Source organism: Girardinichthys multiradiatus, chromosome 8 (genome assembly GCF_021462225.1).
Source record: "Girardinichthys multiradiatus isolate DD_20200921_A chromosome 8, DD_fGirMul_XY1, whole genome shotgun sequence".
Lineage (NCBI taxonomy): Eukaryota > Metazoa > Chordata > Actinopteri > Cyprinodontiformes > Goodeidae > Girardinichthys > Girardinichthys multiradiatus.
This window is the reverse complement of record NC_061801.1, coordinates 11,337,149-11,361,342: the sequence shown is the minus strand read 5'-3', so window position 1 is coordinate 11,361,342 and position 24,194 is coordinate 11,337,149. Positions and strand designations below refer to the sequence as shown.

General features: G+C 39.5%; 1 protein-coding gene across 1 annotated transcript; it reads right to left on the bottom strand.

Annotated features, from left to right (window-relative positions):
* Positions 1–6,571: 6,571 nt before the first annotated feature.
* On the bottom strand, positions 6,572–23,757 carry LOC124872818 (TNF receptor-associated factor 2-like). The gene is made up of 11 exons (XM_047373187.1): positions 23,537–23,757; positions 21,204–21,413; positions 19,348–19,426; positions 18,944–19,042; positions 15,118–15,279; positions 14,944–15,018; positions 14,288–14,362; positions 13,077–13,640; positions 12,531–12,708; positions 10,735–10,883; positions 6,572–9,293 (listed from the first exon to the last, which is right to left on the bottom strand). The coding sequence occupies exons 2-11, from the start codon at positions 21,389–21,391 to the stop codon at positions 9,075–9,077; spliced, it is 1,788 nt and encodes a 595-aa protein (XP_047229143.1). The 5' UTR covers positions 21,392–21,413; positions 23,537–23,757; the 3' UTR covers positions 6,572–9,074.
* Between the last annotated feature and the right edge of the window lie 437 nt (positions 23,758–24,194).

The following is a 24,194-nucleotide window of genomic DNA, read 5'->3' as shown; positions in this document are numbered from 1 at the left end:
GGTCACTGTCCAATAATAAAGATACTTTCTGACTGTCCTTACCACCCTCTACATGAGGAGCGGATCAGCCACAGGAGCATTCTTAGTAAATGGCTCATACTTCCATGCTGCACAACTGAGAGACAGGAAATCATTCCTACCTATGGCAGTCAGGTTGTACAATGCCACTGAGTAACTGTAAAACACTATCTCACCATGTATACTATGTATACCTTAAAATTAGGAGCAATTTGCATGTAGATAACAATCACTTAAATTACCCATTAAGTTTATTTTGCCATATTTTAGTCTATATATTGTTAATTTTAGAAGATGTTGATTTCTTCTTAATTCTGGAGCTTTTTGGCAAAGTTGAATTTCCCTATGGGTACTAATAAAGTAATTCTGATTCTGGTCCTGGAAGAAAACCAGGTTAGATGCTGCAAAAGAAAACACAAAAACAGAGTTACAATGAAATGGGTTCAAAGCATATTGCCGTGGCCTGTCTAGTGGTGGCCAAGCCACATCATATCTTATAATGGCCTAGTCAAAGTCCAGACCTAAATCCAATAGAGAATCTGTGGCAAGACTTGAAAGCTGATGTTCACAAATGCTCTCCATCCAATCTGACAGAGCTTGGGCTATTTGCAAAGAATATTTAATCTGTGAATGTGTTTCTGTATGTGTCATTTTCTTATCACTTTACAATTATGTAGCATTTTGTGTTGGTCACAGGCAAAAGGTTGTGCCAAATAAATGACATGGAGAAAGGAAACAGAACAATGGACAGACGTCTTCCTTGCTGTGCCCCTGGCAAAGTAACCCAAAATCGTCTGGAATAACACCTGAATCAAATAAAAGGTTAATCTTCAGGCCTCTACAGAACTTGGCGACACGTTGAGGAGCTAATTTAGCCATTTATTCCACAGTATAGGAGCGAGGACATATCTAAAACATGCGCAGCCGCTTTTGTCGATGTTTCCATGGAAGTAAGAAGTCTGAAGGGATCTGGCTTATTAGCTGACTAAAGTATAAACAGTTAAGTTTAGATTGTGTTCTTAAAGCTGCAGGATAGGTTAGTTGTGCATCATGGGTCTTGAAATCCAGTACTTTAGGGTTGTCCTGAAATTTTTGCTGTTTTTGCTTCAAAATACCTGGATCAAATAGTTGGGTCATTGGCATAACCTAACTGCATGCTTAGGAGATAATTCAGCCATTTAATTCAATTCAGGTATACTGTAGAAAGGATGCCACTCAAAGTTGCAGGACAGTGGCCTTAGAGGAGTGGAGTTGTATTCATTCAAAATCTAACCAGTTTTCCACCTTCCTGCAAAGCTGTGCAGGGGTTTATTTGAGCTTTAGAAATAAAAGCCATTTACCTGATAAACTGCTTTATTATTTGCAGCTTCTCCGTAATTCACAGCCACTCTCACTTCCCTCTCCCAATGCTTTTTAATACTGAGCATTGATTGAGGCAGCCAACTCACACATCAGATGTGGAGCTTCACATTTTGCTCATACTATTTTTCACAAGCATTACAGCACAAAAAGGCAAGTGCTTATAGACAGACAATGCAGGAGAAGACCTGTACACGCTGAGACCAATAAGAGGAAACACAGAACTCATCAGAAGTCTAATACAGGTCCTTCTCAAAATATTAGCATATTGTGATAAAGTTCATTATTTTCCATAATGTCGTGATGAAAATTTAACATTCATATATTTTAGATTCATTGCACACTAACTGAAATATTTCAGGTCTTTTATTGTCTTAATATGGATGATTGTGGCATACAGCTCATGAAAACCCAAAATTCCTATCTCACAAAATTAGCATATTTCATCCGACCAATAAAATAAAAGTGTTTTTAATACAAAAAACGTCAGCCTTCAAATAATCATGTACAGTTATGCACTCAATACTTGGTCGGGAATCCTTTTGCAGAAATGACTGATTCAATGTGGCGTGGCATGGAGGCAATCAGCCTGTGGCACTGCTGAGGTCTTATGGAGGCCCAGGATGCTTCGATAGCGGCCTTTAGCTCATCCAGAGTGTTGGGTCTTGAGTCTCTCAACGTTCTCTTCACAATATCCCACAGATTCTCTATGGGGTTCAGGTCAGGAGAGTTGGCAGGCCAATTGAGTGATACCATGGTCAGTAAACCATTTACCAGTGGTTTTGGCACTGTGAGCAGGTGCCAGGTCGTGCTGAAAAATGAAATCTTCATCTCCATAAAGCTTTTCAGCAGATGGAAGCATGAAGTTTTCCAAAATCTCCTGATAGTTAGCTGCATTGACCCTGCCCTTGATAAAACACAGTGGACCAACACCAGCAGCTGACACGGCACCCCAGACCATCACTGACTGTGGGTACTTGACACTGGACTTCTGGTATTTTGGCATTTCCTTCTCCCCAGTCTTCCTCCAGACTCTGGCACCTTGATTTCCGAATGACATGCAGAATTTGCTTTCATCCGAAAAAAGTATTTTGGACCACTGAGCAACAGTCCAGTGCTGCTTCTCTGTAGCCCAGGTCAGGCGCTTCTGCCACTGTTTCTGGTTCAAAAGTGGCTTGGCCTGGGGAATGCGGCACCTGTTGCCCATTTCCTGCACACGCCTGTGCACGGTGGCTCTGGATGTTTCTACTCCAGACTCAGTCCACTGCTTCCGCAGGTCCCCCAAGGTCTGGAATCGGCCCTTCTCCACAATCTTCCTCAGGGTCCGGTCACCTCTTCTCGTTGTGCAGCGTTTTCTGCCACACTTTTTCCTTCCCACAGACTTCCCATTGAAGTGCCTTGATACAGCACTCTGGGAACAGCCTATTTGTTCAGAAATTTCTTTCTGTGTCTTACCCTCTTGCTTGAGGGTGTCAATAGTGGCCTTCTGGACAGCAGTCAGGTCGGCAGTCTTACCCATGATTGGGGTTTTGAGTGATGAACCAGGATGGGAGTTTTAAAGGCCTCAGGAATCTTTTGCAGGTGTTTAGAGTTAACTCGTTGATTCAGATGATTAGGTTCATAGCTCGTTTAGAGACCCTTTTAATGATATGCTAATTTTGTGAGATAGGAATTTTGGGTTTTAATGAGCTGTATGCCAAAATCATCCGTATTAAGACAATAAAAGACCTGAAATATTTCAGTTAGTGTGCAATGAATCTAAAATATATGAATGTTAAATTTCCATCATGATATTATGGAAAATAATGAACTTTATCACAATATGCTAATATTTTGAGGACCTGTATGTGTTTTATTCTTCTATATGCCAGAGGAGTCTTGCTTTCAGGAAAACAGCAATAGTAATCAGTTGCAATTGTCCCTGAAAATCACCTCTTACCACCAAAATTATGTTGGATCACTTTTTTTAAATCTCCATGCTGGTGTCACATAGTTCAATACAATTTGCATATTGTTAATGTTGTTACTAGCAATGCTCCAAAAAAACTACCAAAACCACAAAATCCTATTTATTGTTGCAAATGTGCCAAATTTTGGCAAAGAGAAACAGAAACCACATGCAGGCTTATTTTGAATACATGGAAACAGTTTTATTTCTATTATAAAAGCTTCCAGTGATGCAAAAATTATAGTCCATTAATTCACAGATGGGAATTAGATTACATTATTTTTTAACTCTTCCCAACATTAATTAAAGTAAGAAGAAGTAAAGATGAGTGTACAACGAAGATGTTAGATGAGAGTCAGGTTTACAGGGGTACATCATCCCCACCACCTGAGAATGTCCATCAAGCACCACTGATAAATCTTAAACAACTGTTTTAAATGTCATGCTCTTTTACTAATTGGCATTTTACAATCAACTGCATTTCGTTATAATTTGATTGTATTGGACCGGATGTAATTGGATTTTAGCTGCATTGATTTGTAATAATTTGGACTGAAGTAGATTCCATCTGGAGATGAACTATCTCTTTGTCTTGCTAAGGACCTTAAGGAGATGTGAGGTTTTAGATGGTCAGAAAACAGATTTTCTGCACACATATGCACACCTTTCAATCTGGGTAGGACAGACATCCATCCATAATTAAATCCCCGTTACTGTTGTGAGCTCAGTGATGGCTGATATTGGGCTTATGCTCAGACAAAAAGGGTCAGGAAAGACCCATTTTACCATTTGGTTAAGATTTGGTTGTGTTTTTTGTTCCCTGTGACGTTTTAGAAATTTCTTTAATGTCTTATTGAATGTCCAGCAAGCTTTGTTTGTTTTGCCTCCATACGCCTGCAGTAGACATGAGAACCCAGTTCACCCAGAATGATTCGTTTTTCTACAGTTGTTCAATTCGGTTCCGAAGTCCAAGTGAGGAAATCAGTTAGACATGCAGAAGTCCGAGCCAGAAAAGAGACCGCCAGCAAGTCTGTGGTTGCACCAAGGTTGTGGGATACCTGACCTCCTCATGTCTGCACCACTCACACTATAGAATCATTAAAAGGTATGTAGAAAACTTAGCTCTTTTTACTGTTTTTTTACTGAAAAGTGCACGAGACACTAAATTGTTTCTAAAAGTCTTCACTCTTTTTATGGCTTTATTATATTTTAATTTCCTTAAAACATTATACTGTATTACATTGTAATGCTTGCTTGGTGAAAATGTGGAACACTTTGGTCATTTTTTTTTAAAGGTGATATATAAATAAATTTGACTTTCACATTTATAGAAACAATGCAAAATATAAATGCCAGATTCTTACAATTTATTGCAGAACTAATTAGGATAAAAGTACCATGTATTAAGAGGAAGTATGAGGAAAAACAGATCACAGTGATATACATTTTGAGTGCTCGTTTAATTATCTTCACACACATCTAAAGAGTGCATGGAGCATTAAATGTGTCTGACATGACTTTCAAAAGGGCTTCAGACGAAAAAAAAAGACAAGTCTTTTTAAATAAAAGGGCCCATTTGAGCTGACTTCCCTGACCACATCCTGTGGAAGTAACCACTGCTTTGTTAGTTCACTTCCTTCACTGTGACTCAGAGAGCTTTCAAATATCGAGGTGAATGTAACCTGACATTTCTATGTATGATAATGCCCACACATTTAAAGATTGTTTTATTTTTGTCCAAAGGGTAAAATAATTTTATATAGGAACCAGAGTAATACATTAGCTTTTAGCTTTGTTTAATGGGTCTTCTTGTCCTGCTATAGACATCCTTGTAGTTCAGTTCCAGCTCTTAAAGACCTAATTTCACCTAAAAACCATATCTACAATGTTTCATTATTTTGTACATCAGTGATGCCTGTTGAAGGTGTTCTGCACAGACAAACACAGATACAGTATATTGTGATTCATTGATGGATAAATAGTGCCCTCTAGTGAACAGAGAAATAAGCCTAATGCATTAAATGTAATAAACAGGCAGAAATATTTCAGAACCTCATTCATCATCGGACTGCCTTTCAGATTCGTCGATGAATCCTGGTTGGAAAATGGTTGTAGTAGAGGACAGACTTCAAATAGGCCGAACAACTAAAGTTGTATTTTACATGTTTCTTTGTGGATAAACACCAATAGATTTATTGTTCAAATTACATATTAATCATTTTACTGATGGTCTAGTCCAAAATACAATGGGACTTCAGAATGTTTCTGTATCTCTTCACTTTCAACTGACAACAGCATGCTTGTAATGGTCTGAAAACCCATTTTTGCTGGCTCACTGTAATCTACAATCTGTGTGGTGCTGAAACCCTAAACACCAAGGTACAGATATTATGATTGTGTTCAAAACTTAAGGTAGCAGGAAAATCTCAAAGAGGGGGGTTAACTGTACTAACTGTATTTGTTGAGTTTTCACTGTTATTTATATAAGAGTTAAACTATTTATGTGAACTAAAATACGGTCATTTCAAGCTGAACACAATATAATTTTAGTGAAAAATGTAAAAAAGTGTTTTGGTGACTCAGTTGACTATCTTCAGCGTAATCTAGTTTTTATTTCATCCAAATACTCTAATCGATTCCAACTAACATCCGAATATAAAAACTAAATAATTTAATGTAAAAAGTGTCTGGAGACTAATACCTAGGATTATTTCTCCAAATCACACGTACAGAATATGCAAGCTGGTTTGTTGTTAGGGCAAATTTCAGTTTCCAAACAAACAGAAGAACTAACTGCTATTTTGTTTTAGAGAGGGTGACTGGTTTTCAGTTGAGCCTGTTTGTTTCACAATATTTGTTTTAAATAAACCACAACACACTGTTTACACAACTCTCACTCTATGCTCCACTCAAAAGCTGGCAACTCTGTAAACCAATCAGAATTTCTATAATTACTGGCAAATGAATTTCTGAATGAAAGACACTTTAAAAACTCAGGCAGCAAAAACTAACAAACTTTATTACAGACTGCAAGAGTTGTTTTTGCATGATACATCAATTATCAACATCAGAATATATATATATATATATATAAATATATATATATATATATTTATATATATATTTATATATATATATATAAATATATATATATATAAATATATATATATATATATATATATTTATATATATATATTTATATATATATATATATAAATATATATATATATAAATATATATATATATATATATATATATATATATATATGGCTCTGATTGCAAGGTACATAGATGACTCAGCAAAATATATACCCTGCTTAAGACAAATGATACAAAGTGCACAAATGAAGTTGTTTCCGGTTAGTTGCATCACCTGACAGAACACCTCGTTTCAAAATAAAAACAAACTGCAGAGTTAAAGCTTACATTCACAGACTTCTGCCATGTGAGAACCAACTTACGGGTTTGAATTAATTATTTCCAGTAGTAATGACCCCGTGCATCGGATTAAAAAAGCACTATACTTGCAAACACCCATACGCATAGAAATCCAAACTTAAATAGAAATATATTTGGTACCATATTTTAGCATAGAACATAAAATACATCTTGCAGTATACCAATGTTAGCATAAAGAGGTAATATTAGATTTTGGCACGGTACAAGCACACTCAAGGTTTAAAAAGTGAATGTAAATCTGATTCACTACATACTTAAGACTTCATTAAAAAGGCTTTAAAGTTCTGAACAAAAACTCGCTCAGTATATATATCATTTATTTCAAACAATAATTTCAAACAGTTAAATGGTTCTCCTTGCTAGCTAGTTGCTCGCTAGTTTCACAAAAGTGACTAAGGAGTCTTGTATTGATGAAATTGTGTTTCATGGTTGGAAAAGCACCACATTTCCTTGGAAAGTTCAAAACTGGTCTTGACTGATCAGCGCCATAATGACTAATGTAAACAAATGGCAACAAATAGTTTGACCTGTTTAAACCCTTTGAGCTAAGATGCCTAAGGGATGTGATCACACATTACACTCTATAAGTCCTCACTGCACAAAAAGGTTGTCCTGGCCTGTTCAAACCATCAAACAAAAAGCTGCTCTATAGATATAGAATTAATAAGGTATTCAGTAATACTATGTTTATTATAACATCTTGTGTGTATTAACATCAATATATAGAATATTTCAACATTATGATATGCAACATAGATATTTATACATTGTTATGAATATAGGCCCCTGCCTGTGTTGAGCAGTGCCAGATATAACATAATAACTATTCTATGTTCACGTATTCCTCATCCAAACAAATACAAATAAAGGCTTCACGGAGTCAACCGGCTCAAAATTCCATAGCAAAAATGAATTGAAGCCTCCCATGCACAGAGAGGTTTCAATACAGGTCAAAACTGGTTTCCAACCAGGCCAGCATGAACCTCAACACCTCAGCATGTGAAACAAACAACAGCGGCCTCTAGTGGACGATTTGAAAGGAAACGACAGCAAAAGCGGCTATAATGTCGAATGTGTGTTACTGCAAAACGGGGAAAGTGCTGTTAAGATTTATCGGCATTAAACATCAATCAGCTACAAATATTGTCAGAAACCTACAATAATTCTTTAAAATCTCTTGCAGTTCATTTGCACTGACGTATTTCAGTTTCACATCAGTATTCTGTCTCAGAGCAGCAGAAACAAATACAGAATGCACTGGAAACTATGACTACAGACAAACGATTCCTTAACTTCTGTGAATCTGTGTTCACCTCAGTCTGTGGTGGGGCACAGTACTATGTGTTGAGTTGTGAGCGAGTGAGCAAATCCTGCAGGAGAACTCCATGCAAGTGTTATGTCTCTGGCTTGACTGGCAAGCTGCCCTGACTCCTTGGTAACTCCGCTGTATCTTCCACAGATGTACCAAACCACCAATCAGAACCACCCTAAAACGCAACAAACACGCAATTCTACATTTAAATAGCCTGATTCCAAAGACATGCAGGCAATGTCCACCATCACGGATAGCTAAATCACCGACAGGTTTAAGAACTAACTTTCGTGAAGCTAGGTTGAGAAAAGGAGTTGTTCATTAAGAAATCTCCAGCGGCATGCAGGTTGCTAAGAAAACCAAAAAGCAAAGAAGCCGGTAATGTTGTTCATAACGTAACTCCACGTTTGTCTATGCAAATTCACTCAACACAAGCAAGCTCACGATATCCATGATGACCTTCAAGCAGAAGGAAAAACTGCGTCACTTCTACCTCTATAGCAAGCCAGCTTTATCAGAAAAACCTCACAAACTATTAGTAATCTACAGTCCTGTTCTAATACGATCTGCACAAGCTGAAAGCCCACAAGTTCAGAAGATTAAAAATATTCATTCTCTTCAGCTCATGGAAACAGACCTCCCTTCACTAACACCATGATAACCACGCCGCACTGCTGCTCAACTAGGCATCCTAAAATAGGATGTTCATCCCACTGGGGAAGATGTTAAAAGAAAGAAAATTGCACCCAAAATGTACATCAATGATGGTGGCTCTCACACAGATACCACCGTATAACAATGCCAGCACCATCTGGACTGAGCAGCCACGTGCAGCATACAGCCGCAAGCCCGTCCTTCTCCTGCGAGGGACGGTACAATGCCCCGAACAGAGCCCTAACGGGACCATGACTGACCAAAGAAGTAGCCTTGAATGGTCAGGGAGCCACCCGGTTGCCAAATTATAACACATAGAGACGTCTAGAGGCCAGTGAGGTCCACAATGGCTTTAATGAAGATGGTGTCGTCGCGGATGTATGAGTTCTTGCCATCTAGCTTGGAGAGCGGGCAGAAGAGCGGACAGCCGCTGGCAATGTTCATCTCGCTCACAGGTCTTTGAAAGGAAGAGGAAGTGACATCAGGTCGAAAGGCGTCGATGATGTGTTCCCTGTTGCTCTGGTCCAGGAGCATCAACGTTACCTGGGGTTAAAATTTGTGAGATCCATTTTAAATGGTCAACTCAGTTTCAGTATTTAAAGCTGTTGTCACACTCTCCTATCTTGCCACGAATGTTGGCTAACTAAAGAAAAAAATGCATTATGCAGGTCTAAACATGAGGACAAGATGGGAATTTTGTGGAGGTTCTGTCACATCTTTGAAGTATATGCGTTGTTTTAATGCTCTCCTGTTCTGAACAGTGCATGTGTAGTGGGATCAACAGTGTGGACAGATCAGGATGGGATATGTTACTTTTCTGTGACATCTCTGTGTTGTTTAATTTTCGTATATTATTTTTTTCATGCTTACAGATCTACCGACCTTCTACCTACCAGTTCTCTGAATGCCTCGATGGCCAGATAATTATCATACAAATTAATCGGAAAGTAGGGCAAGCTGTCGGTTTCACTTTCACTTTAACCACAAATAGCAACAAAAACTGTGACCTACAATATTTGAGTTACAAATGCGTCGATTCTGTAGGTTTGGTGCACATGTGCGCTATACGTAGTGTGAGAAAACTGCAGAATGCCAGAAGCTACTGCCTCTAATCAATTTTATATTAGTTATCCTCCTTAGACCTCATGAATTGTATTTATATATTTTAATAAAGGATTTGGGGCCTCAGTCCTTCACCAAAGGCTGTTTGGGGTATAAGATTTTAAGAGTTTTGTGAAGTCAAGCAAAATTTCATCCAATACTTTCGTAAGGAAAGGAGTGTCTCATGAAAGTTATTTTTTTTTCCCCAAGTTATTTTGGTAAGATAAAGTTCTTTCTAAACATATTAGCAGTCCTGGTAAAGACTGTAAAATAAATTAATGTTTTACTGCGGTAGTAAAAAAAAAAGCACGTTATGAAATAATAATTTGAACAAAATCACCAGTACTACAAATATTGGCACCCCTTATAATTCCTGCAAAATAAATTTAATAAAGCATTTTCTTATTCATACTTGAGGTTTATACGTTTATCAGAGCTTCAGGCATTCAATCTAAGACTAAGAGAGCATGCCATTTACATACGGTAAATGTGCGTTGAGAAAATGACTAAAACAAAAAATAAGAACTTGCCTACACTCCCCGGTATCTACAACCAGAGCAATGAATTAAAAAGTTTAAAACAATTGCAACTGAGGTGTGATAAACAGTCTGACCCATTTTTATTGTCATGAACATTGAGGAGGATGTTAAGGGAGGTAAAAAAGAAAATCCAAAGCTTACTTTTTTGCATCTGCAGTCAAGTGTGGCCTTATTGGATCAACAAGTCTCCGTAACAACCATTAGATAGCAATCTATATTTATTTTGTTATGCACATAATCTATTTTTACCAGATTAAAACTTCTACAGGGACTTTTTGTAATTAAACATGAACAGAGACGCATTTAAAACACATTTGCATTATAAAGATGTTAGTGTGTTTTACCTTTTGGTTGAATGGCCATTTGAGCAGAGCGTCACTCAGTCCTCTCATCACCACAAAGAACAGGGACAGGTGGCTGCCACGCCCCGTCCCATCTCCATTCAGATAGATTCGTAGGCACATCTTATAGCCGTACTTGCTAGTATAGAAAGCTGTAAATGGAAAACTCACATTCAGCAGGAAGTCTTCGAAGAAATTTACTTTCTTTCCCAAAGCTGTTGTTTGGAAAGTTTGAACTGGTACTTTGGGCTTCCAACTTAAGGTTACATTTAATCTTTTTAGCACAAAAGGTTGCATTTGCAACAGAGCAAAGACGACATACATTGCTGCTCCATTAGAACCTATTTGTTGATGTGGGGTCGCAAATAGGGGTTGCCGGCATTTGGACTGGCTGGGGGTGAAGGTGGAGCTGAGTTGATTGGTGGTTTTCCCTGGGCTGATGTTGATGTGGTGGTGATGTTGTGTGTTTGTGTGTTTCTGAGGCCATGGTAGGGGCCGTCTGCCCCAGGTGCACACCATCTGCCGGGGGCTGCTAGGCAGGTGAGTTGATCCTGTCTTGGTGCGTGGCCGGGAGGTCCGGTGTGCTCAGTGGTGCTTGCTGTCTTGCCCTGGCGTGTGGCGTGTGGTGACGTTGCACATGGCCTTTGCTTTGCCGTCGCAGCCTGCTGTGTGGGGAGAATACAGCAGGGGGTGCTTGGAGTGGAGGCTGTGTGCAGTGCTCGTGCTGTGTGGATATGTCTTCATCAGCTTTTCAGGCTTGAAGCTCACTTGTGCGGGTGTGCCCCTGTGGGGAGGGGATTCATGACATCTGAGGCATGTGTTTGATATCTGTGTTCTGGTTCAGGGTGGTTCATGTTGGGGTTCGTGGGGAGTGGGAGGTTCATGGGGGTGGGATTGGAATTCATTGAGGGTTGGTTCGTCCTGGAGCAGCTCTTGCTGACCGCCGCATTTGGACCGGGTGAATCCCTTTTTTTTTTTTTTGCACCACCTCTGGATGTCAATGGTCGTTGGGGGCTGGAGTAGGGGCCGGGGTCGTTCGAGTTCGGGCGGTGCCCGGCCCTAGTCTGGACTAGGGGCTCGGGTGGTCTGCCTGTCTCCCTGTCACAATCCCTGCCAGTGGCTGGCGCCTCTGCCCGCCGGTGCGTTGGTGGTATTTTGTGACCGAGGCTGGTTGCTTAGGTGTGTGCTGGCTCATTCCACGTGGCTGCTTGGCGGGGCCTGGGCCCCCTAGCTCTGTCAGGCCTCTGCTGGGTGGTGGTGTGCACTCTGGGTCCATGGCTGGATCTGCTCCGGTGTAGCCAGCTGCTGGTGGGACCAGTGGGCTTGTTGCTGCAGTTCTCTGGAGCTGCTGCACTGTGGCAGCTGGGTGGGTTCCCTGGGGCTCTTCTTTAGCTCTTCTATGGCTCCCGTGCTCTGGTGGGCCTTTGGATGTCTGTGGATCCGATCCCCTCCGTGTCTGCCTCAGGTCATGGGGGGCAGGTCTTTGGCTCCTCACGCCCACTATTGAATATTCTTAAGGAGAAACCTTTTAAACACAAGCGAGCTCACAAATACACCCACAGGTATTTGGATTCAGGTACATACACAGGTATACTCTATATTGAGCTACGTTTGTCACAAAAAACATCTTGTATTAAATAGTACCGTGTACTTTTCAGTGATGTTGTTATTTTGCGTTTGTTGTTTGTCCCTAGGTTTAGGCACTCAGACAACAATTCTGAGTGCTACTCTGCCAGACAGGATGTGGAGAAAAAAATAAAATCAGTGAAAACATTTATTTTGCAAATAAATACTGTTACCTGGTGAGAACATGGCAGGAGCCCGACCTGCAATGGCATCTTGTCGTTTTTTGGCAAAGTCTGAGATTCTCCAAATGAAGACGCCATCAAAGGTGGTGGCCGACATTTCCCTTAGTCGGCCCTCCATTTCAACCACTGTGAGGTCCTTCAATCCCACGGTCCTTTCCAGCTGTCGCACCTGGAAGGCAAACATACGCTTTCAGTTTACCTCGTACTCACAGATAATAGCAAACGTAAGGCAACCATACCCAAATTTTAAATGTAGGTTTCAAAGTTTACATTAGATGTAATAATATATAGCTACAGCAGCAACCAGCAGGGTGTCTGTGGCAGTGAAGCTCCCCACCGTTCGTAGAAACAGCAGCCCACTAAACATTTTTGAACTAAACCTTAATGTAAGCTCTTTAAATGGGCTTACTACACCAGAATGTAGCTTAGACAAAATAAACTGGTAAAAAAAGGATCAAACTTCCTATCATCCTCACCTTAAATGTGCCTCATTATGGGATTTTGGGAACAAAACACACCAAAAGTCTGATGTCATACCTTATTACTAAGAGCCTCAATCTTATCTTGGTCCAGTTTATGCTGCCGGTTGCTGGCCTCCATGGTTGTGGCAAACCTCTCCACCTCCCTGTTAAGAACGCACACCACATTTTCAAATGTCCCCGCTTTGACCTCAAGTTCTGTGCATCTGCGGCCAAGCTCGGCCACCTTGGTCTTCTCACTGTGGAGCTGGAGCTCCAGTGCTGCGCCCACTGAGCTGGGCAGTGGTGTGAACGAGGTAGACACAGTGAGAGTTGGAGGAAGAGTGGGCGGTGGAGGGAGAGGAGTTGATGCGGTTGGGCCAGGAGGGCCGGTGCTGGAGGAAGAGGAGGCGGCAGCTCCCTGCACGGGAGGCCCAGAGGAGGTGGTGCTGAGCTGGGAGACTCTGGCCTCGAGTTCCCTGAGGGATTGTTGGAGTTCTAATAGTTTGTGTCCGGCTATTTCCAGTCCCTGGGGCTGCAGGCCCTCCATGCTCACTTTCATACCCATAATGTAGTGCAGGAGCAGGTTAAGGTGCTCGTAGGCGTAAGCGCGTTCATGATCATGAATCTTCTCTTTCTCCACCTACAAAAAAAGAGGCAACAAAAGTAAAACAAGAAACAAAAAACCTAAGAGTTCAGTCAATCATGGGAATAGATTGAGACAAATAAATTTGATACAATAATTACATATTTTAACCAATTAGGCTAAAGTGTGAGATGAGTTAGAGAAGATTTTACATTAACATCCTGATATTGACTGGAAAAGTCAATATCAGGACTGGAAAAGGAAATGTTGAAACTTAAACCGAGCAAACAAAACCCATGGCTCAGATCTCAGTTCTCTTTTATTTGACATATAGATGATCTAATTAGCTCAGATTATGAAGCACCACAACATCTCCAACAATATCTATACTGATGCCATACGACTTTACATTAGGAATTGGTTATAGTGGATTTATTTCGGGATATCAGATTAAAGGAAGCTAAACACCACACCTTTCAGAAATGATTTGGAAAAACTAAATACCCTGTTATCATTTATCTTCCACTTCACCATTATGCACTGCTTTGTACATCACACAAAACTCCAATAAAATACAATGTATACTGTGGCTGTAATGTTCCTAAATGTACAGTTCAATGGGTATCAAACTTGGTGCAAATAGGTGCAAAGTACACAATCTCAACATTAAATGCAGAGAAGGAATACATTTTCGCACTACTTACAGACATGTCACATCCAACGACATGAAATCGACATGGAGTTCGGAACTTACTGCAGAGTTTAATATGGTCCACATACTAAAATGCAAAAGAAAGACAATTAGATTTTATTTGCTAAATGTCAACTGACTTGGGAAGTTAAAACAGTTAAGACATATACCAGCATTTTAGTTTGTTTGGACACAGCAATTAACAATAAACAGCATATTCTTGTATATTATTGTGCAAAGAATTTTTTTTAATATTTAGCAGATTAAAAAAGACTTTTGTTTGACTGTAAAGTCTTATATACTTTTTTCTCTATCTTTCATTTGTGATTTCTTTCCTTGACTCCTAAAGACTTTTAATGTCAGAATTCCACCTTTTACAGACTCAAATTCATGGATGGATGGATGGTTGGATGGATGGATGAATGGATGGATGGATGGATGGATGAATGGATGGATGGATGGATGGATGGATGGATGGATGGATGGATGGATGGATGGATGAATGAATGGATGGATGGATGGATTTTTCCATACTTATCCAGACCTGGAAAATACTTCTGACCGTTTCTATTTCACGTGTTTTTGTTTCTGTGACCTGTTTTGATGATAAGGATTAAACAAAGAATCTAAATATCATTATTAAGATGATATTGTATTTTACAATGGTACCTTCTCTCTGGGTATTTTCTTCTTGGCACAGCCTTCACAGATCATCGGATATTTAGGACAGATCTCATCATGTGCCTAAAAGAAGCAAATTCTTTTAATGCCAAAAAACTGGCTGAGAAGCCAAGCTGGATGTTCACCCCTCCCCTCAACCAATTTAAATAAATGACTTCTAACCTTAATGTTTTTAAAGTGAAAAGGCTCCTTGCAGTATTTGCAATTGAGTGTCCTCTCTGGGCACTCCCGCTCATTGTGGCGCTCTTGTTCGTTGAAGCGGATTCGTTCTTTGCAGGAGGGGCAGGGGATGATCATAAACTCACACTTCCCCTCGTGATTCAGCTGTGGAAAGAGGAGCTCACACTGAGGAGAAGTGGCAGATCGCGCTATGCAAAAACATGAAGTAACTGTGCGAAGACTTCAGCTACTTCAAAGGTTTCGATTATGATCTGTCCCCTAATCACTCTGCAACAGTTTAAACAAACAGCAAGGAGTCATTTGGCAGACGATTAGGCCCCCACCGTAACCTGCATGCATAAAAGGCATGCACATGGAAATTCCCCCACATAAACTGCTATTTACAGTATAAACACAGGGTGTGCACTAAGAGATGCATAGACTGTTTTTCTGCTTAAAGCTGCTGGTGATCTGATGAGGAGATCTTCAAGCTACAATTGGAATTTTATTATATAATATTATATATTATACTTCTAACTTTCACCTCGCCTACATACAGTTTAACTGACAGTAAATTCAGCTACAAAACGTGTATGGGGCTCAACTAATATACTTTTTTTTTCATTCCAACTGCTTGTTCCGCCCTCAGATGGCAGCCTGGGTGAATAGTCACATCGGTCATGTGAAAAAGACTGCATTTATAAAGAAGAAACCAGATATGTATGTGCAAAGTTTAAAAATACATGCAATTTTTTCTTCTCAGTGTCTGACATTAGCCTAGCCATTTAATGTTTTAGGTCAGATAGGAATAATGGTATCTATTTGCTATATGGCTGGATTAATAAAAGAGAGACTGTTTTTTTCCCTTTAATTCAGAAGTTGGAAGAACAGCTTTTCCCAATATCCCAATATTTGGAATATCCCAAATATCCTATTTGGATATTTGGGATATTCCAGTGATTCCAAAAGTAACAAGACTTACTGACAGCTAACTAGAACCACCAAGAAACAGAATGCTGATGTAAAAAAGAAGAAAATCGACCAACAGTCCTTCCTGGAACTCTTTAGGCACAAAGTCAAAGGATAAATTCCTTCCTTCAGATCTGGGAAGATGGCTAGATGAAACAGTCTGGCCAGCAATGCAGGAAAACGTCTCTTCAACCTTAGCACCAAGGTAAAAACAACAGTGGATTGTGCTCACAACAAATAATAGAAGCAAACCAACAACATAAAACACAGGAATTCCACTAGAAAACATGATTTTGCTTCATTTCTGCAAGAATAGGACTCCTCAAAGGAAAGCTCATCTTCAAAAACCAGCAAGAGGTATGAGAACAAACGGTTCCCTCATAAACAGCTTCAGAAATAGCCAGCTACCAGGCCACAAACCCTACAAGTGGATAATGTAGCCCTGAATGAGATTAACCACGTGTGCAGCTAGAAAAACACCAACGTACTTAGTTTGGTCATAGCATGGTGTCTAATATCCCAGAGAAAATATTGATGATCATGGATGAGCATCCAACAGTGAAAAACCTCATCATACACACCGAACTCCAGGTTCTTTATGACATCTATAAAGCATTCACAGAAATAACTTACAACTAAAGAATGAAAGGGAATATTTCTTTTCTGAAATCCTCAACAAAAACCTTAATAATGTTTGTACCTTGCTTGGTACGCCTGATAGGTTAACAAACCCTCCTGTGTCAGTAGCATCTGAACTCCACTCTACCAGGGCCTGCAAAGAATTTGCTAACTTCTTTACTAAGAACACTCAGAAGATTACAAGAGCAGTCTGTACATCATTATCAAGTCCATTACCAATGTTGTGTCCAATCAAAACAAATTTAGACAAGATGACGCCATTTTATCAAATCAACTACAAAAGCTTAGAAGAAATTATACATCAACTAAGCTCCTGCTGTCTCGATATTTTACCCACAACTTGTTTAAGAAAATTTTACCCGTCATGATGTCTGATTTGATTCCAATAATAAACTCATCCATGTTGTCAGGTGTTTTCCCCCAGACCCTGATAAACAGTAGTTATGAAACCACTGCTGAAACAGAATAATCTGGAAAAGTCAATATTACAGGATAACAGGTGCATCTCAAATCTCCCATTTATCAGTAAGATTGGTGAAAAAAGCTGTGTTTCAGTAGTTAAATACCTTTTTAACAATGACCAGCTGCTTTGACGTCTTCTAGTCAGGTTTCCATGCTCACTATAGAACCGAGACTGCCCAGTCAAGGTGTTCAATGACATCCGCATAAATACAGACTGTGGAGGAACCACATTGCTGGTATTATTGGACCTCAGCACAGCATTCGACACTGTTGATCACGGTGTATTACTTGAGCCACCAGAAAACTAGGTTTGGCTTTCTGGTACAGCACTTGGCTGGTTTGAGTCCTACTTAAAGGACAGAAAGTTTTTTTGTGTCAATAGATAACTTTACATCAGAGTTGACAAAAATCACATGCAGGGTTCCCCAAGGTTCCATCCTATTCAATATTTACATTCTCCCCCTAGCTCAGATCATAACAAACTAGATAAGTTAACATCATTACGGAGATGACACAGAGCTCTTCCTTACAATGTTAACAGATGACTATGAAACTATTGAAGCGTTGGGTAGATACATAGAACAAATCAATGCGTGGATTTGCCATCATTTTCTTCAGCAAACAAAACTGAAGTCATTCTTTTTGGACCAAAGGAGGCACGATCAAGAATCTGCACACAGCTTTAGTTACTACAGACAGAAACCACAGATCAGGCCTGAAATATGGGTGTACTGATAGACTCAGACATGAACCTTTGGAGGCACATAAAGTCAACCAAGTCGATCTTCCATCACCTGAAGAACATTTCCAGGATTAAAGGACTAATGTCCCAGCAGAATCTTGAAAAACTCATCCATGGGTTTTTAGTCGAATTGATTAACAGTGTCTTCAAAGGTCTGCCTAAAAAGTCAGACAGACAGCTGCAGCTGATCCAGAACGTTGCTGCTCGCATCCTCACTGAAACTAAGAAAGTGGAGCACATCACCTCAAGTCCTTACACTGGCTCCCAGTATCTCACAGAATAGACTTTAAAATACTTCTATTAGTTTGTAAATCACTGAATGGCTTAGCACCAAAATAAATTAAAGATTTATTGTCGTTATATCATCCTTCCAGACCACTCAGGTCTTGGTCCTGGTTCCAGTCTACTCTGTATTCCCAGAACCAGGACCAAACATAAAGAAGCAGCATTCAGTTCTTATGCTCTACTAATCTGGAACAAACTTCCAGAAAACTGCAAAAACGCTGAATCACTGAGTACTTTTAAATCAAGGTTAATTTGCTCAGAGTTGCTTTTGACTGATCTATTTTGACTGTTAACTGAAACATCACTGATTTCAGTCTATAGTCCAACTTTTCTTTTCTTTTCTTTCCTTTATTTTGCTACTGCAATGTACTTTTTATGTGTTTTATTTTCTTAGGTTTTCATCATGTAAACCACCTTGAATTGTCTTGTTGCTGAAATGTGCTCTACAAATAAACTTGCCTTGCCATATGGTGAAGCTTAAAAACCCCAGACATCATCATCTGGGCTTTGCCAAATTGTTTAAAGGCATAGTAGTAAGGCTTTTGCACAAAAAGCTACATTTGTACATTTGTGTTCATGACTTTATTCTCTCCTGAGATTCTACTTTACTCTATTTTACGCATACTTCTCTGGAAAAACAATGAATCTTTACATTACTTACTTTTGCTACAATTAAAATTAAACAAGAAAACAAAAAACGAGTAAAACAGAGCCAGTGTCAGATTAGCTCACCTCATACTCTTTAATAGTGCCTGTCCAAGTACAGTCTTCATTGATGCAAACTGCAGACAGGCTTTCAACTTCCCTTCGAACAGCATTGTCAGGAAAAGCCTGGAAAACATATATTTTTTATTTAAAACAGTCGGGACATAAATTTAGTCAAATCTGATGTTTTATAATGATCATCAAAACTAAAATAATACAACAAAGACAACTGAGGCTGTAGAATATTACGAAACATGAAGTTGTGATTTTTCTGAATGCTAAGATGATGATCTTGGATTAACTTCATTCCCATTTTTCTCTTTCTTCGCTAATTTAACAAGTTAAAACAACATTAACACCTACGGTCTAAAAAAAATCCAGCTTCTCTCAAATTTTAGCTCAAAGTAATTTTATCACGTGGTAATACTCACACATCCTTGTTTCAAAACTGATGTAGGCTCCTCAAAAATATCTTCTTTAATGCAAGCGTTGCATTTCTGGGGTCCATTACTGCAAATGATTTCAAAAACCAAAACAATCAGTTGATATCATGTTCACTAAATACAGGCATCAACAGACTGTGCTTTTTATGCTCCCTTATACCACATTAAGAGGAAAATTTGGTGCGTTTTATTAAAGCTTTGCCAGCTTAAATGACCAGTTGCATTAATAACATTTATACTGCACATTCAGAGCCAGGCCTAGATTTTCTGGGGACATAAGCAGAGATTAATTTTGAGACCTCCTTTTTCTTTTGCTTCACCCTCACATCAGTTACTTTACCTTATTTTTATATAAAATCAAGAAAATAAATTGCGCACGAATATTCTTTTTCTGACTTAGTCATTAGGTCTGGAGTCGCAGTCACAGCTTTTAAATACAGACTCAGTAGAGTTGAGTAAGACAGCGCCAAGTGTAATAGGTTGTTCTTACAAGCAGCAATGGAAAACTGAGGTTCATTTGCCTTTAAAATAAGGAATCTGACATTTGATCTTGAGAACACTTCGGGAGTAGATGTGAAAAGCTCATTCTCAATAAATGCACATACCAATATAGAGTTTAAACATTATTACTCTATTTGAAAACTTGAGCGAGCTTAATTGCCCCCTGCTAGTAAGGGGCACAGCTCAGCGCGCATTTGAAAATGAGTAGGAATGGGATTGACAATGGTATGAGGAATTTTTACATTTTTTATTAAGATGCTATAGAAATTGCTGGTGTGATCAAAGTTTTATGGAGCTGAGTGGAGCATGGAGTAACACAGCACTGTGCCTCCCCCCCCCCACCCCTCCCTGTTGCTGCACACTGTCAGTCAGCAGGTTGAATTAAGGCCGCCACACTTTTCCCTTGCTAACAAAAAAAAGTAAATCCAGTGGTTTAGACATTTCTGCAGACTTGCTACCTGAGCCCATCGCCCAACTAATTAAACAGTTGAAAGCAGATTATGTAAAACATATCTTGTTTCATTTTTTTTGGCAAATACAGTGAATCAGTGGTGTTTTTTCTTACTTTACTTTATCATACTGTTGGAATGTGAAATTAGCCAGTGCCTAATATTATCATTTAGTAACACAAACCATTACCACCAGGAATGGTAATCAATCTGAAATCAGCTTTGGAGGGGTAAGTCCAAAAGTTACAATCGGATTATGATTTAATGTGGCTTCCGAGCCATCTTTCGCCTAGAGGTTTTTTTAAAAGAACAAGAAGACAGGCAGTGAAGAAGTAGCACTATGACTGATTCTTACCAAATATAAAGCTCATGAGTCAGTAGATTTTCAGATAATAAAGACGGAAGGAATGTGTCAAAGGCAAATTTCTGTGAAATATACATTTACCTAAGCAATGAAAAATGTAAAATTAAGAAAAGGAAACCTAGAAATATTCTCATTTGTTGCAGCCATTCCTTCATTATGAATCATCATTCTTAAACAACCCATGAGTTAGTGTTGCGTCTGAAAGAAAAGCAGTTCCAGAATTAATTGTATTACTTTCTGTTTTTGGTCTCCACCACCTCCTGGGGGAAATTTCTGACTGTATTCACTAGTAATTTTGTCGGTGAGCTGTTAGGTGCTTAAGCTTGTAGTCTTGTTGGCTCCAAATGGTGAGATGAAATAAAAAGTTGAAATAGTTTTAAGCATTTTTCTAAATGTTCTTACAATTTTATCACAAGATAACTGACAAATATACCCCTGCTGATTTTATTTATAAGACACACGAACTCAGTACATTAACAGAAACCATCACATAGTCCCCATTTCTTGGCCTTTGCCAATCAGATTCTGACCTCACAGTCCTGTTGTAGCAATAGGAGCAGAAGCGATGTCCACACTGAGCTTGAAAGGGCCGTCTGAGGATATTATGGCAGCAGTTGCACAGGTGCTTGTCCTCCAGCTTGTTGCCCAGGATCTTCTTGGGGAAGCCAGGTTTATTGCTCTCCATGGATGACGGAGGGGACGGTTCCTGTGTGGCCATGGCGTCTGTTTACACGTCACACCTGGAAAAGACGGTAAAGGTCAAGAGCCATTTTGAAAAAAGTGAAGTAAGTTTGGAAATGTTTTTTTTTTGCTTATAATAAGTCTCGAAGTTGCTCTGACTATGGGTGTACATCTCACTCTTTACTGAGGTAACCTGGTTGGAAGATTAAAAGTGACCGTATATTATCTAGCAGCTCAACAGATTTTTATTTTACTTGTTCTGCCATCCACTCTAACCAGATTCCCTGGGCCTTTGTAAGGCATCACAAATCCTTCACCATACTTGGCAGCACTTATAAGGTGCTTTTCTGTTTCACTTTGCACACAGTTCCAGGTTTTATTATTATTACTTTCTTTATTTTAAGTTTGATGGAATAACTTGAGGGGCCTGCACGATGCGCAGTTGGTAGCACTGTTCACTTGCAGCAAGAAGGTCCTAGGTTTGACTCTTGGCCGGGGGTCTTTCTGCATGCTGTTTGCATGTTTTCCCCGTGCATGCATGGGTTCTCTCCTGATACTTCCTCCCACAGTCCAAAAACATGACTGTTTGGTTAATTGGTTTCTCTCAATTACCCTTAGGTGTGAATGGGTGTGTGTACATGGTTGTTTGTCCTGTATTTCTCTGTGTTGTCCTGAGATGGACTGGCGACCTGTCCAGAGCGTACCCCGCCTCTCGCCCGTAGAGCGCTGGAAATAGGCACCAGTTCCAACGCGACCCAGTATGGAAGAAACAGGTGTAGGAAATGGATGGAATAACTTGAGTTTACACTGATCAATTTTTTTTATTTTTACACAGTTATCTGTATGTATAAATTGCATTTTTATTATAAAAAGAAAAAAAAAGCATAATTTTGACAAAAGATAACATAATAAAAACTGAACAGAATAATTCCATGTGTTGAGGTAATCTACATTAACATTTTAAACTCAAATCTCATTAAGTTGAAAGGATTTCCATCAGCCGGTAACCCTAATATATGTTTATCTACATGCAAGCATGCTGGTTTGATTGTTGCGATTTATTTTGTACACCAACCACCAAGCTCTACATTGCAACTGTTTCCATTGTATTTTTTAACCCTTTTCTGTAGCGCCCCCTGGTGTATGGATGCCAGATTTCATAGCTTGTTTTTGTCCAAAACCAGTTGCATATTAAGCATAAAGCCTGTATTACTCTAAAATTACTCCATATCACATACATACTTATCAGCTGAAAATATATTATATATATTACAAATAATATGTTTGTTTTTAGAAAAATAGAGCACAACTGTCGTGATTTTGCTATGATCGTCTGTCAAGATCCCAGTGTTTTTCTTTTGGCAAAGAGAGTCCTAGTTTAATTTCACTTTCCTTTTTTTATTTCATGAAAATAAATAAGATGAAGCTTTTAAATGAGTGCCTTCTTCTCTTTAAGATTCAAACTCTGAGGTTCTGAAAGGTAAATTAAACAAAACATGAGATTATATCAAGTAGGGTCAGCCCTGTTACCGCAGAGGGTTTAATAAGATTGTTTATATTTAAGGTCAGATATAATTGATATTTTCCTAAACACTGCAGAAATAATGTAACATGTTTTTCAGATGATCATTGAAATAAATGTTTGTTATCTCTCTTCTAGGATAAACAAAGGCAGCAGTATTTAGGTATAGGAAAGGTAATAATCCACCGCTGATGTGCCTTTAGATGTGTCTCCATGTTGTGTGTAAAACCTTCCAATGACGAACAGTAGTAAATGGTGTGTGTGTGTGTGTGTGTGTGGGTGTTTGTGAGCTGGGGGGGGGGGGTGCAGAGCATCACAGGCCAGCTGAGAGGCCCACACCCTTTGTTTACATTTCCACTCTGCATCCATGGCTCCCTCCACTCCATCAGGAACACACTGCCGGGGATCTCCCCTGTTTTTCCTCGCAGCCTGCCCTGAAACAGTGCAGCCAGGCAGCACATCCATTGTCACTGTTCAGTTCTCTCTTTCTTCCCTTCCTTGTCGCTGTTGCTAAGCTATCAGCATCCTTCAGTGAGTGGTACCCTCAGCCCGCCGCCGCGCCCCTTTGAAATGTGCAGCTTGCTGTCTGTTACAAACTATTTGGTGGAAAAAAGCCTTTTCTTTGTAAATGTTGAGGCAAGCAGCGGAGTTCGCACTTACCAGCGGGTTTAGTCTAAACTGTCATCCCGCGCGGAGGCTCTGAAATCCCCTTCCCCGCTCGCACGTGCGCTGTGCCGATATTATATGTGGTGTCGCAGCCGGCTCGAGGTGTTTTCTTCAATGTTAGCCACATAATACAGATGTGGTCCACAAACGCGATGGCTGTTATTGTCTAATATCGCCATTGCACTTTCAGACTGGGCGTTACGTCATGCGGTGGGCTGAACGCGGGTTGACAGGCAGACGAGCTGTGAAGGCGGCCCGTTCATTGGGTCAGAACCGGAGAGGAGGCGGGCCGGCTGAGACGGAGGAGCCTGTAAGCATCCGCAGCCCTGACTTTGTAAAAAAGCATCACACACTTCCGTTTTTAACAGCTCCAATGTTTGCATCTGTCTGTTTTTATATCGGTCTAATACACACATGTGCTATGTTTGTGTAATTTATTCCATTTTGGGCCTATATTGGCTTATATAAAAACAGTTTAGTCCAGGAATACCAATATCCCTGAAAGATTAATATTCAAAATTACTTTAATTCAAACAAAAAGCAGATTTAAAGTAGGATCAAGTGTAATGACAAGTCAAAAATACATGTAACCTTCTCAATAGTAAAAAAAGAAATCTGTATTGACATTACCACATTTGAACCTTTCTTATAA